Below are 15,162 nucleotides of genomic sequence, written 5' to 3' on the forward strand. Positions count from 1 at the left end.
AATTGTGACAGTTGGGAGGTATGTGTGTACGTTCGTACAAATACTTTATACGTAATCTACAATCCAGCTCACTCGCCCTCTTTCTTTCCTCTGATTCATCTCTCCTTTTAGGGAAGTCATCGGTGGCTCAGAGATATGATGGGTGTGCCTACGGGTCCCTGGGTAAGTGTTCGGTGACTAGATGCAAAAATATATCTGTAGTGTCTTGGATTCAGATTTTATCTGCTGACTTTTTTTGCAAGTGACAAATATATAAATGCCGTGTTTTGATGTCATACTGTACTGAGCTCCCCAGTTGGTTTCTAAAGAGGCCTCGGTGTGATCATGTAACCGCCTTGTAAAGGGCTGGCTGTGCTGTATTCTGTGACCACCTCACTGTTCGGGGCAGTATGTGAGTGTCTCTGCCTATTCCAGACATGTCATGGTGCCGGGACCAGTGAGGAGGTGAGAGGACCTGGCAGTCACATGGTCAGTACTAGAAGCTACGTTCTACAGACGTATGCCCGTGTCCAATGTTTTGTTTGGTTTTCAGCATTTTTTATTCACCAACAAGACTGAGAAAGAAACTTAGCATTTTATACCTGGTTTGCTGTCAGAAATACACATTGAGATTGCACAATCTATGTCAGATAGAGCTAGTAAGCATCTCCGTAAAATTAATGGGTCAAATCCTCGAACCTGATGAATGGGCTGCAAAGAGAAAAGGTCTCAGCACAAAAATCTAAACTGTCCAAAGAGTTATCTAAGGGGCATTTGCTGCAATATTTGTATACCTTTTATTCCTGTCATCCATATATAACCAGTAAATGCAAATTAGTGGCATTTGTTACGTGTTCTGTTTGTAATCGGACATAAATAAGGTTTGTACATGACTAGCATAAATATAAATACATGTGAGTACTGTAGTCTGTTCTGCTGGTGTTTTGTGTCACTGATTAAAATGTGTAAATGTGAGTCGAAACCTAAAAATATAATAATGTCAGTTTTCGCAGAGACTCCAACAAATGTCTCCACACTCCTCATCTAGCTCTGTACACTGCTCTGCCCTTCATCTGCAGGAAACCATTCTGTACGTCTGATACAAAATATCATAATTACAGTCTGTGTGGAGTTACTCGCTAAATCCTTCTCTGCTGTACTTAGGGCCTGATTCAGAGTTGTGCGCTCTTCTCATTGTTGCTGCGTCTTTGGACAATGAGAAAATATTCTAATGCTGCAGGAGGCGTCTGAGCTTTGTCAGGGGGGCTGCATATGCAGCTTCTGATCACCATCAGCTTCTGATCACCATCGTGGCTCAGACTGGCTGCCGGAACTGCTCATCTGGAGCCAGGAAGTTTACATCAGATGATACAGACCCTGGCCTCTGTACTGCCAGAAAACGGCTTAGAAGCACTGCGAGCGTACTAGCAGATAGAGACCTGCACATGCGTAGTGCGAATCACAGATCTCTAACAATCGGACTTGTACATAAGTTATCCAAACCATCAGGTTTGTGTACAAGTCTGAATTTGGCCCATAGTAACTAGCCCAAGCTACCAGTGTGTTAATGGTGACATTAAAGAAAGATCAGTGTGTGTATGTGTGTAGATAGAGATGGAGAGAGAGATATAGAAAGATAGATAGAGGGCCTGATTCACTACGGATCACAATTCTGTTTACACGCACGCAACGCAGTTGCTAATACCAGAGGTGATATGTAAATGTTTGCAATCGCATTGCGATCACAGCCTGACCTAAGGACGCCAACTTCCCCGTACTCACATCCGTATACTTTGTCAAAATAGCGAAACAATCAGTAACATCGGACCCAGATGTACAGTTCAGGAAGGTCAGACCTCACTCAGGAATTGCTTACTTCAGCGCAAGCTATGAGACCTCAGGCTACGTATGGTATTGCAGTGGCTAATTTATGCACGCCCCTGCAACGCTGTTGAAATTGAAACGTACTAGAACGCCCGTGTTCGCCCCGGCAACCCCCCTTGTCACCACCCACAAACGGCACTTCCTATCAATAACTCTGCCATGGGTCTGCAAACACACTACGATCTCATTCCCGAACGCAGTGACTAGTTCGCGCACCGCGATCCATGCGCAGTACGCACCAATTGGCCGATTGCGTGCATCTTGGCACTTGAGATCCTTGCTGAATCAGGCCCAGAGATCTACACATAGTTAGAGGTTCCACCGTTCTGAACTGGGCAAAGATTGGCCGTGAGAAAACAATTGAATTCCAACCCCCCCAGTTCAGCATATAGTAAGCAGAGCTGTATAGAATGGATGGACATTAATTTAGTCCTGAGAAAAAAATGTCGCTCATCATTCATACCTGTGTGTTTATATGAGGACGAAACAAACAGCCTAGTCCTCACCAAGTCCCAAAGTTTGCAGACTGCAATCTTGCAATACAAAGAACTGACAGATTTTACTTAGTCATTGTTTATTCAGCAAAAACAAATGAGAGAACCTGAAGAAGCGATGTGAGAAAATCAGACGTACACCCTTAAAGCTTCCATATCAAGGCATATAATAATGCTATGGAAGCTGTGATTGTGCTCTTCACAATTACTTCATTATGTGGTTATCGCGGAGTACCACCACCTCTGTATAAACGTTGAACCTTTGTCAGCTTGGTCTGGAGCATTCAGGATTATGTTAGTACTATACTAAGCAGCAGAGCCGTTGTGGGACTAAAAATAGGCCACAGCATTTGTCACCTCACGTCTGCATCTGGCTCCTGGCATAGACACCTCCCCTTAGTATTCCTGGCCCCTCCCACTTCTTAGTCTATGCTCTTACAAATATAATTAATATTAGAACAACATACAAGTACACATCATTCTCTGTATTAAAAATGTCATACCTACAACAAAGCTCATCCTGCAAGGGATTCAAACATGTGCTTTCGTACGATTAAACAGGGCGATATGAACGATAACGATATTGTTCATATCGTCCTGTTTTTTGGCCCTTCCAACCCCCAAACAACGGTCGATGCGCGGGCACAGATGATCATTTTCGACCAGGTTAGCCTGGTTATTATAGGGACCTGTGATCGCGGGTCGTTAGTCGTTTGGTGGTTGGTGCATGCGCTGGGTATTCGATATCGAACATGCAGGACGATCAGACAACGATATCTTTATAGTTGTCTGATCGCTCCATGTACACAGAGCACTAGTCAAACATTACTGGTGTAGGTCACACACAAAGAAAAGGCAAGACATTTTCCCATATGACCAATCGCCAGTTTAGCAGTTGTAGAAGATTAGATAGTGTTCACTGTAGGAATTTTTTTAGGGCAGGGGTGCGTAAAGCAGAGGACACATCTGTCATTTGCCAGAAGTGCCCCATGGCCATACATATTACCTCCGTGCACTACAAGTCGCGTTAAACATAACGCAAGAGCGCCATGCATCTTGGTAGCACCGAGCATCTTTTCGTGCAACTTTTTACCTTCGAATGTATCACATATGCAAAGTGATGTGAATATACTGTATAGCGCAAGCAACTTCTGTTGATTAAAATGATCTGCAGCATGCCTATATTCTCTGTGCATCTGCTGGTGTATCTGCATGCGAAATTCTACGTTACAGTGACACAGCCGCTTACACTGTAACATAGCATTTCACATGCAGATATACCTGCAGTTGCATACATAATATTGGTATGCCGCATATCATTTTTTTAATCAGCAGAAGTTGCGAATAAAATGCATCTTAAGGGAAAATGTCACGCTACCGAGTCACTTCACGGCAGGATGCGATTAGGAGGAAGTGTGGATACATCTGTATCTACAATGATCCAAGAGAAGCAATTGTAGCTCTGCTTCAGTCATGGTTTATAAAGCCATTTAAATTAAATTTTAAGTCCATCATTTTACGGTGAGACCGATCATTTACAAATGGATAAGATAGTAACCGTCATCACAGGGGTGAGCTTCCCAGCCACATCACACAAATATAAAATGCTCTGAGAGATTGTAAAGAATACAAGAGCTATATCCAGGTATCTACAGCCCTTGTTTAGATGTCTGACTTTACTGTCGGAAAAGTATTGAACTAAGTAGATCCATCATGGAAGGGTATTCTTCAGAAGGCCACACATATGCCCCAAACAGTGTAATATGGCTTGGGTTTTATTTTAAACCAAAAGACTTGTGGACTGACTAGACACAAGTGGATTTATTTGTTCTTAATGCACAGCATGTTTAAAGAACATTAAAAACAGTCCATCACCAGAAGGTCCTTCTGGCTATTAAGCACAGTGGTGGCAGCGAAGATTAATGGATGATTTGCATCCCCTGGGTGTGGAGTCCACTTTGCAACCTTAGGGGTCAATTCAGTTAGACGCAAGGGGGATGAGTTGCCATTGTAACGGTGAAGAAATGCTGCCGATAGCACCTCAATTTGCTCCCCTCGCGCCTTCTTGCGGGTAACTGAATTGATTCCATAGGGTCCATCTTGGTCTCAAATTTTATAGCAAAGTTTTGTACAGGAAACTGTCTGACAACTGAAGCTGGGGAAAATGTTGTGTTACACAGCCATTCCTATTCAACCACATGGCTGAAAGAGAATAGCATGACTCTTTTGTAATGGGCAAGAAGTAATATATAAAAAATAGCATATCGTGAACAGGAGAAAGAGACTGTATAGGACACACAGAGATGGACTAATACAGAGTGAATACAAACCTGAAAACATACTAAAGCAGAAAGCACTTTCACTATCCAAAAGAGAAGTATAGGAGAGTATAATAAATAACACAAGATGGGGAGGGGTTTAAGGAGGGGAGAAAATAAATGTGGAAATGGTGAGGAAACGGCTGCCCAGCTGAGTTTTTTTTTAATTTTTTTTTATTGATTTTGAATGATATATCTGCAGATCGAGTGATCTGTAGATATGTTTAGATCATGGGCGTTCATACACACTGAACGGCCATCATCTATCCGGCAGACCGCCGCCCGTACACACTTGCCGATGGACAGATATGTCTACAGACCGCCCGTACACACTTGCCGATGGACAGATATGTCTGCAGACCGCCCGTACACACTTGCCGATGGACAGATATGTCTGCAGACATATCTGTTGGCTGTGCAGCGCAGCCAATGCAATATGTCTGTGAATAACGCGGCTTACAAACATGTCGTCTGCACACACTGGCCGATGGCCAGTAGATATATTGTGTGTACCCAGCCTTACTCCTGGAGGAATACAGTTTCATGCGCTTCATTTAAAAGTTGGCGCAGTAGTTATTCTTCTAGTGATCTTGATCCTGTGCAATGGAACGAAAATGCTGGGTAGAAGTGTAGTGTCCCTAGGAATGTACTGACCCCAAGTGACCCTGAGTTACACATTACAGCAAACACCATTTCCTATCAGACTGACTTTTGCAGTGACCATAAATAAAAGCCACGGTCAAACCTTGGACTCTGGCATATACTGTATTAACCTTCTCTGGTATTTATTTAGTCATGGAAAACTGAATGTTGCCCTTTTCTGAATATAATCCTTTCAGCAAGTCAGAGTTTTACCAACTGGTGAACAGGATACACTAAAGCAAGGGGGACGAGTATTTACTCATAATGTCATTTACAAGGAAGTCTTTGCACAGTAACTCAGCATCACCAGACATATTGGGCATGTTTAACAAAAAGTGTTCCACGTCCTTTGCCTGGAGTGGACTCTTTACTTGTCTTCAGCACACACTACCGTCCTTCATCTAGTTCACTTTTTCTGTGCATTTTGTGTGCTTGTGTGAATTTGATGTTATTTATTATTATTATTATTATTATTATTCATATACAATAAAATGGATTTGCACCAGGTGGTTTGTCCAAGGAGCAATTTGCTCTTTTTTTTTTTTTCTTTCTTTTGCTCTTACTCCTAACTGTGAACCGGGCAATAAGTGAATGGTAAACTGCTTGATTTCCCATATTTGGAGAAAGGTAAATGTTCACAGATCCTAATACAGTTGTTATTCTGCTCCTGCTTATTTAAGCAGCAAAGCACCTGGTTGAATGGTACCTGTTCATATTAATCTCAGGAGGCATAATGAGAATACAGTGTTACATATGCATCTCACAATGGTTTCTACTCTCATGTGATTAAACACGTAACATAGCAGAGAAAGTGTAAATAAGTTCAGTGTGTGAAATCTCAGTACAAATAGGACCACTTCATAGACCTTGTCCAATTTGCAGTAACCGGAGTGGCCTCACCACTTTGTGTTAAGCCAGTGCACACTGCATAATGTATGCAGCAGTCCTAGATGTTGATCATCTGTTCCCTCCCTTAATGTACAAAGGATAAAGCTATTTATCGCCTGTCTTATTGCCTGATAGGGGTTTCTCTTGGTTACCAAAGGTTAGGACTTGGTGACAGATAATGTTGGGAGAGCAATGTACCTTTTACCATAATGATTTGACCACGGGATCACAGGTTACCTTAAAATCTGTGGATTGTCACTCACTGGACCTTAGCAATTAGACAAGTGATGTGTTTCCATTTGAATATTTACAGAAAAATCATGTGAAAATGAATCCTAATAATTGTGTTTAATGATTGAATCGATGTTTCAGTATAATAGAACGTTGCTCAGTTGGTTATCGCCTTCCAAGCGTTTGACACCTGCTCACGTTGAGTAATAAAAGCTCTTTTTTGCAATGTTTTTGCATTGTGACGCTGTGGTTACATTCTCTGTTGAAGTCTTTGAATGATGCAGATTTCCTGATAGCTGCCGGGAAAGGGATGTAGTTAGCTTGGCAGTTAAATTGTGGACCAGCAGCAGGGGGGCAGCGCTATATTGAACCGACTGATAGTACTAAGTTGTACCGCATCGTCTGTATTAGAAATCTATACATGATGGTAAAGCCTCAATGGTTAAATTGGTTAGGGCGACACGGTCCCGATGTTGCACTGCGCAGTTCTCTCATGCCAACATGTTGGGTGTTCATTCTGCTGTGCCCCCTTTGCTTATCGACATTCTAACTCAGTCAGCTTTACTATACCCGCTTTTAATAGTGCTAAAACATTTCTAACCTAGAAACTTTGATGTTTCTTCCCTCTATCTCCATTAATTTTCTCAATAATATATATTTTTCCCTCCATTGTACAGCTGAGAACAGTTCAGTTGCCAGTCCAGAGGATGGTACAGACAGTCTGGTGTCATCAGCCGAGGTTCCGTACAGTTATATGGGTAACTATGAGTGCATGTTCATGTGTGTCACGTCTGCGTTTGTATAATGGTTTTGTATTTACATGATCTGTATTGAAATAAAAGATAATATTTCTAATACGTGCAAGTACATTACAAGTCTCTTTTTACATACAGAAGTTGGTCAAAATGTACTTTAACGCAGTTTTTTTTTAAATAACTGGGTCCGTGATGAACCACTGGTTAAACAGTTCTCCTATAATTGGCCGACGGGGGCTCAAGTTAAACACAGCTATTCCTGGTACTGTACCATATTGGCTTACAATGGGGCAGATTTAATTGAACGCAAGACGCCATCAGCGGCAGATGTTGCGTGTTTCTCCACCTATTATGGAAGGGTGATTCTGCTCACACCTCCGTAGGCTGGCAGGAAAATTGGCCTCTGTTAGTTAACGCATGGAGGCCGGCATAGTAATAATGGAAACATAGAAACATGAATTTGACGGCAGGTAATAACCACTTGGCCCATCTAGTCTGCCCTTGGCATCACTTAGTCCATCAGTTCTCGACTGCTTCCACGTTTAAATATGCTCGTATGGATCTATATGGCGTTTTTGTAATTTCATTTTATTTTGTGTACATGATATATTAATACGATATTGTCCATATAAATTCCCCGGTAAAATTTTGTATTGTCAGGTTTAATCTGTCTAGTTTTTTCAACCTTATGTATATATGGTTTCATTTATGGAAATAAATCTGGTCTTGTTCGGGCTGCAATGGGATCATTATGTGTAGGGCAGACCACTAATGTACAGTATTATTTCTCATTCTCAAGGTCTGGAGCAGTTCAAACGCCGCTACCTGTCTGCTATCCAGCGGCCTATGAGTGGTATTTCATAGGATTCCAAAAATCTTTTATACCTAATAAAACTTCTGTGGTCACAGTCTTGAGAGAACCAGAGATTGTGTGTTTGTGTGTGTGTGCGCGCGCGCGCGCGGAATATTAGGTGTGGGGTGATATGTGCAAGACCATGGGGGTTGAATGACAGATGTTTTTGTAAAGTATTCAGGGTGGTCATTGGGAGGTTTGGGAACAATGTGTAATGTGTACATTTATTTTTTCATCTAGAACTCTGTGAATATGAATATATGGAGCTTAATTAGCAATAGGTTATAGGAAATAAATGGAAAGAATATCCTGGGTACATAAAGAGGGCCCCTGTCTATTTTGGGTTAGTGGGTTCCAGCCTCCTTGTGTAGAGACAGAGAAAAAGATATACTGCGCTCAGCTAGCAAACATTACTAACGTGCGGTATCTATGAACCAAGTATGGAGTTAATCTATGTTTAGCACGTATGATATGATAAGACAATATGTAACAAATACTTAGTAGACAATGTGGATATTATGTAATAAAAAATGATTTATTTTCAAAGTTGGCTAAACCATATAGAGTGGAAAACCTGCACATGCACACAAACAAACAATATCCTACCAGATCAGTTAGGAATGAAAACAAATCAGCATTGACTATTCAAGGACCATAGGATATGTGTGTCAGAATATGGTAAATGGATAGTGAATATCAGGCCAAGGGGTGATATTACTAAAAGTGATAAGGTGCACGATCCCAAATGAATCTGGATGCTTGATGTCAGTCTTTTAGTCAGAAAGCGGCGTCCCGCTGTAGTGGCAGCAAGAAGTGGTAAAAAGTACAGTCTGAGGTATGGTGCCCGGGATGATCTTCACGGGGACAAGAGTACGGTGTATATGCCGGGGAGCAGTAGCCTCCTGGTTTGCAGTGTGATCCGCTCACCGTGTCAGTATCGGAGTTTGCCTGAATGACCAAGCCGCCTCCGAACTGCAACACCGGGGATGACACTGTGTCCAACGGGAGACTGCCCGGCACCGCCGCTCACTTGAGTAGCGTGCCGTGCGTCTCCCCCTGTGTAACCGGTGACTTACCTGTCTCACCCTGGGATTCACCGCTCCTTCCCCTGCCGGCTATGTTCCTCCAGATGGTAGAGTTGCTAGTAGTCTCCTCCGTGATGTGATCACCTGATCGGTGGTCACGTGTGTTGAATGGGTAATTAATTCAGTGTGGATATTCTTAGTCTGCAGCGCACACTCGTACTGGTAGCCACAATAAAAACAGCAAATGCTTGGATGTGTGGGATAACTCCAACGCGTTTCTGCCTGGATGGCCTTTCTCAAGGAGTAATGTGTTCTGTTCCTGTCAGTGTTAAATAGCAGAGTTTCTTCTCTCTGATTGGTCACATGCACACTGGGAGGGTTTAGAGTGCTAATTAGCAATAGAATAGGCTTGCATCAGTGTAAATATACTCTACACCTAATTCAGTATACGTATTAATTAATAATATATAATGCTACGCCAGTATTCTACCAAAAAGAGTACCCCCATATTAGCAGATACTAGATGAAAATTATAGTAGTATCTGCTAATATGGGGGTACTCTTTTTGTTAGAATACTGGCGTAGCATTATATATTATTAATTAGGACATGTCTTCTGTATGATTATCATATGCATACCCAATTTATACTGTCCCAGTACTTAATGTAATAGATTCTTACCTTTGCTTTTATCTATAATGGACTTAATACGTATACTGCTGTGGATTAGGTGTAGAGTATATTTACACTGATGCAAGCCTATTCTATTGCTAATTAGCACTCTAAACCTTCCCAGTGTGCATGTGACCAATCAGAGAGAAGAAACTCTGCTATTTAACACTGACAGGAACAGAACACATTACTCCTTGAGAAAGGCCATCCAGGCAGAAACGCGTTGGAGTTATCCCACACATCCAAGCATTTGCTGTTTTTATTGTGGCTACCAGTACGAGTGTGCGCTGCAGACTAAGAATATCCACACTGAATTAATTACCCATTCAACACACGTGACCACCGATCAGGTGATCACATCACGGAGGAGACTACTAGCAACTCTACCATCTGGAGGAACATAGTCTGCAGGGGAAGGAGCGGTGAATCTCAGGGTGAGACAGGTAAGTCACCGGTTACACAGGGGGAGACGCACGGCACGCTACTCAAGTGAGCGGCGGTGCCGGGCAGTCTCCCGTTAGACACAGTGTCATCCCCGGTGTTGCAGTTCGGAGGTGGCTTGGTCATTCAGGCAACCTCCGATACTGACACGGTGAGCGGATCACACTGCAAACCAGGAGGCTACTGCTCCCCGGCATATACACCGTACTCTTGTCCCCGTGAAGATCATCCCGGGCACCATACCTCAGACTGTACTTTTTACCACTTCTTGCTGCCACTACAGCGGGACGCCGCTTTCTGACTAAAAGACTGACATCAAGCATCCAGATTCATTTGGGATCGTGCACGCCAGTGCACCTTATCACTTTTAGTAATATCACCCCTTGGCCTGATATTCACTATCCAGTTACCATATCCTGACACATATATCCTATCGTCCTTGAATAGTCAATGCTGATTTGTTTTCATTCCTAACTGATCTGGTAGGATATTGTTTGTTTGTGTGCATGTGCAGGTTTTCCACTCTATATGGTTTAGCCAACTTTGAAAATAAATCATTTTTTATTACATAATATCCACATTGTCTACTAAGTATTTGTTACATATTGTCTTATCATATCATACGTGCTAAACATAGATTAACTTCATACTTGGTTCATAGATACCGCACGTTAGTAATGTTTGCTAGCTGAGCGCAGTATACCTTTTTCTCTTTCAATACTTAAGGATCTGGTCAGATATCCTATACAGCAGCTCGCTTGCATCCTATGCCCTCTAGAAATCTTGGTGCGCTACTATCCATTTGTTTTCTTCATAATCATTCCTTGTGTAGAGGTGTACAAGTCTGTATTGTGCAATGTAAACCCATAAGCACAGTAACATGTTTTTCCATATAGCGCTGATAGTGTTTCGCATTTTAGTATAATGTGGCGTTGTTTGCATAGTAATTGCCTATCTATCCACCACGTTTGCATTGGCATTGCCATAATACATATATTGTATGTATATGACTGATATTAAATCTGAAATGGTTTTAAAGTCTTTGTGTGAATCAGGGTAAATGTAAAAGAAGGACTGGAATATTAGAGAAGCGAGACTGTCCTCTGGTTCTCATTACAGACTGTCTAATCGTGCTGTCCGGTGCAGCAGTAATAATACCACACTATGTATGTGCCCCCTGATACTGGCAGAAGTGTCCATCAGACCCCAAATAGTTTAAAAATAAAAAAACTCAAAAAGGATGGTGTAAGGGGGCTGGGAGGAATCCAATGGTTGGCTTAGTCCAAACGGTAAGATTTCTGTGTACATTCCATCTGCAACAAACTAACATCCATCCATGACCTCTTTATTTCAACTAACCTCACCCTTCTGGCAATAACAGAAACATGGCTCACACAATCAGACACTGTCTCTCCTGCTGCACTTTCATATGGCAACCTACACTTCTCACACACCTCCAGGCCTGGTAATTGTAAAGGAGGTGGGGTAGGAATATTACTCTCCCAATCTGTTACATACACAGTTCTCCCACAGGTACCTTCACTCACATTTACATCATTTGAAGTACACTGTATCAGGACTTTCACCCCTTTCTCTGTGCGAGTTGCTGTTATCTATTGCCCACCTGGGCCACCTCAACAATTTCTGGAACATTTTTCTGCCTGACTTCCTATCATCAGACATCTCCACCAGCGTTATGGGTGATTTCAATATCCCCATTGACAGTTCACAATATCCTCATGCCTCCAGACTACTCTCTCTAACCTCTCCCAATGGACTGACTCCGCTACTCATCAGGAGGGCCACTGCCTTGATCTTGTATTCACTCGACTATGCTCAGTTTCTGATTTCACTAATGCTCCTTTCCCTCTCTCAGATCACAACCTTATCACCTCACACTCTCCTCCATTACATCAACGTCCTTGAAATTAACCAAACCTAAAACCCTCAGAAATATATTGATGCTATTAACTTTCAACAACTATCTACCTCTCTACAACAGCAACTCTCACCTATTTCTACATTCACTTCTCCTGAGACTGCGGCATCACACCTAAACCAGATTCTAGAAAAAGTTCTCGATGAAGTAGCTCCAGCTACCCATCACACACCACGTAGAGTTAGACGTCAACCGTGGCATTCTAACCTAACAAGGCATCTACAAAAACTCTCTTGTCAGCGTCAGTGGCGAAAGTCTCATACTCCAACTGACTTCCTCACATATAAGACTATGAACAACTGCTGCTCTGGACACTGCCAAACAAAGATATTTACAATCTCTTATCTCTGCTCAAGCCTCTAACCTCAAGCGACTTTTTAATACATTTAAACTGCTTCTTACCCCTCCTTCACCCAAACCACCTGCTACTATCTGTGCGCAAGATTTTGCTTCCTATTTTAGGGATAAGATTATTGAGATCCGAAATGAAATGGTATGCTCTTCTTCAGCTAGTGACTTGCTCAATTCCCTACCTGAATCCTCTGGCACATTCTCTTCATTTGATCTCACAAACGAAGATGAAGTATCTTCCCTCTTCTCATCCTCCTACTCTATTACCTCTACTCTAGATCCTTTACCCTCACAAATCAGTAAAGCTCTGTCTCTCTCTCTCTACTGGCAACTTTCCATCACTCTTCAAGTATGCTGTGATTACTCGTATTCTGAAAAAACAAAACTCTGGCCCCAACACTCTCTCAAATTACCGTCCTATCTCCCAGCTCCCTTGCCCCTCCAAGCTACTTGAGAGACTTGTCTACACCCGCCTCACACACTTTCTTAACTCCCATAACTTATTGGACCCACTTCAGTCCGGCTACCGTTCCCAACACTCCACAGAGAAAGCACTGACTAAGGTAGTAAATGATCTGGTCACTGCCAAGGCTAAAGGCCATTACTCACTCCTAATTCTTCTAGATCTCTCTGCTGCTTTTGACACTGTTGACCACTCTCTTCTCATACAAACACTACAATCCCTAGGTCTTAAGAACACAGCTCTTTCTTGGTTCTCTTCCTACCTATCTGATCGCTCTTTTACTGTTCGTTGTTCTGATTCTGCCTCCTCTTCACTACCTCTATCAGTTGGAGTACCACAAGGCTCTGTCTTAGGGCCTCTGTTATTCTCAATCTATACCTCCTCTCTTGGCAAACTAATCAGCTCTTTTGTATTTCAGTACCATCTGTATGCAGATGATACTCAAATCTACCTATCTTCCCCAGATTTATCACTATCTGTACTGGTCCGTGTCACTGAATGTCTTTCTCCACAATTTCATCTTGGATGTCATCTCGCCACCTGAAACTTAATATTTCTAAAACAGAATTAATTATATATCCACCAGCCAATAACCTTTACTAAACTGATCTCTCTATCACTGTTGACAACTCGACAATCCACCCTGCCCCACAAGCTCGCTACCTTGGTGTCATCCTTGACTCTGAACTGTCCTTTGTTCCCCACATTCAATCTGTCTCAAAATCATGTTACGTACATCTAAAAAAATATATCCAAAATTCGGCCATATCTCACACAAGACATTGCAAAAACTCTAATCCATGCACTTATTATTTCCCGTATTGACTATTGCAATAGCCTCCTTACTGGTCTTCCCAAAAACAGGCTATCTCCATTACAATCAATTATGAATGCAGCTGCAAGGCTTATCTTCCTTGCCAAACGTTCATCGTCTGCTGCCCCGCTCTGTCAGTCACTCCATTGGTTGCTGGTTTTCTACCGTATTCAATACAAAATACTCTTACTTACATAAGGTTATTAACCAAACCACACCAACATACATCTCTTCACTCATTTCTAAATATCTCCCTACCCGACCTCTCCGCTCAGCACAAGATCTGCGTCTCTCATCCCCACACATTACTTGCTCCCATTCACGGTTACAGGACTTTCTTCGAGCTGCACCCACTCTATGGAATGCCTTACCACGCACAATACGACTTTCCTCTAGTCTCCAATCCTACAAGCGATCCCTGAAAACTCACCTCTTCAGGCAAACGTATCAGATCCCAGAACCACCCACATAACCTTCATAGCCTCCATATGTAATTACATCCCCTTTCACAGTCCACACACAACCTCACACATCGTCTTTCTCCCACATCCTCATGACATTTGGCCGACATTCCGGTGTAAATGGATCATGCAGCCAACCAAGAAACTGTGCATTCTGGCTGGACCAAAATACAATATATAGCACCTATCCTTGTGTATCAATGCCTATTTCCCTATAGATTGTAAGCTTGCAAGCAGGGCCTTCCTACCTATATATCTGTCTGTTATTACCCAGTTTTGTTCTATTAATGGTTACAATTGTAAAGCGCAACGAAATATGCTGCGCGATATAAGAAACTGTTAATAAATAAATAAAAATAAATCTTCATCCATTTAAGTAGTGATATACTAAAAATAATATATATTAAGGAGCTAATGCAGAGAAGGCTGCAGGGGTAAAGTGCATCCACAAATATATAATGTAATTACATGCATATACAAAGCTTCTACTGTTGCAAGATGCATGCCGGTCAGCACAGGTAGCGTATCTGCCCTGTATATGCCAGGCGTGCCTCACATACACTTATGCCAATGATTTTAACCATATACTTTGCTAGCAAAATACTTGCTTACTTTTAGGCACCAATAAAATTCACAAAAACCTCTCTAACACAGCATGAATAACTGTCACATGTATGCTTAACACAATAACTTCTCTAACACAGCATGAATAACTCTGTAACGTGTGCTTAACACAATAACCTCTCTATCACAGCATGAATAGCTCTGTCACGTGTGCTTAAACACAATAACGAAAGCCTAATATATGCCTGAGCAGGTTGGGTTCAGGATGCCGGCACTCTGGATCATGCCAATCAGAATCTTGACACCGGCATCCCGACAGGGTTAGGATACCGACCCCTACCGGTAGGGTAACCTAACCCCCAGTCTCTAAACCTAACCCTCCCCTCTCT

The 15,162-nt window shown here is 42.2% G+C and overlaps 1 protein-coding gene across 1 annotated transcript in view; it reads left to right on the forward strand.

The window, feature by feature from the left end:
- Positions 1–15,162, forward strand: part of LOC148431113 (SID1 transmembrane family member 2-like) — a gene marked incomplete at its 3' end in the record, with an annotated part of 66,294 nt that overhangs the window by 26,037 nt on the left and 25,095 nt on the right. The window contains exons 13-14 of the mRNA XM_088466332.1: positions 112–162; positions 7,114–7,194. Of these exons, the coding sequence (XP_088322458.1) occupies positions 112–162; positions 7,114–7,194 (132 nt within the window). The remainder of the gene's footprint in view (positions 1–111; positions 163–7,113; positions 7,195–15,162) is intronic.

The sequence above is a fragment of the Taudactylus pleione genome, unplaced genomic scaffold (assembly GCF_031769625.1).
Source record: "Taudactylus pleione unplaced genomic scaffold, aTauple2 ptg002847l, whole genome shotgun sequence".
Lineage (NCBI taxonomy): Eukaryota > Metazoa > Chordata > Amphibia > Anura > Myobatrachidae > Taudactylus > Taudactylus pleione.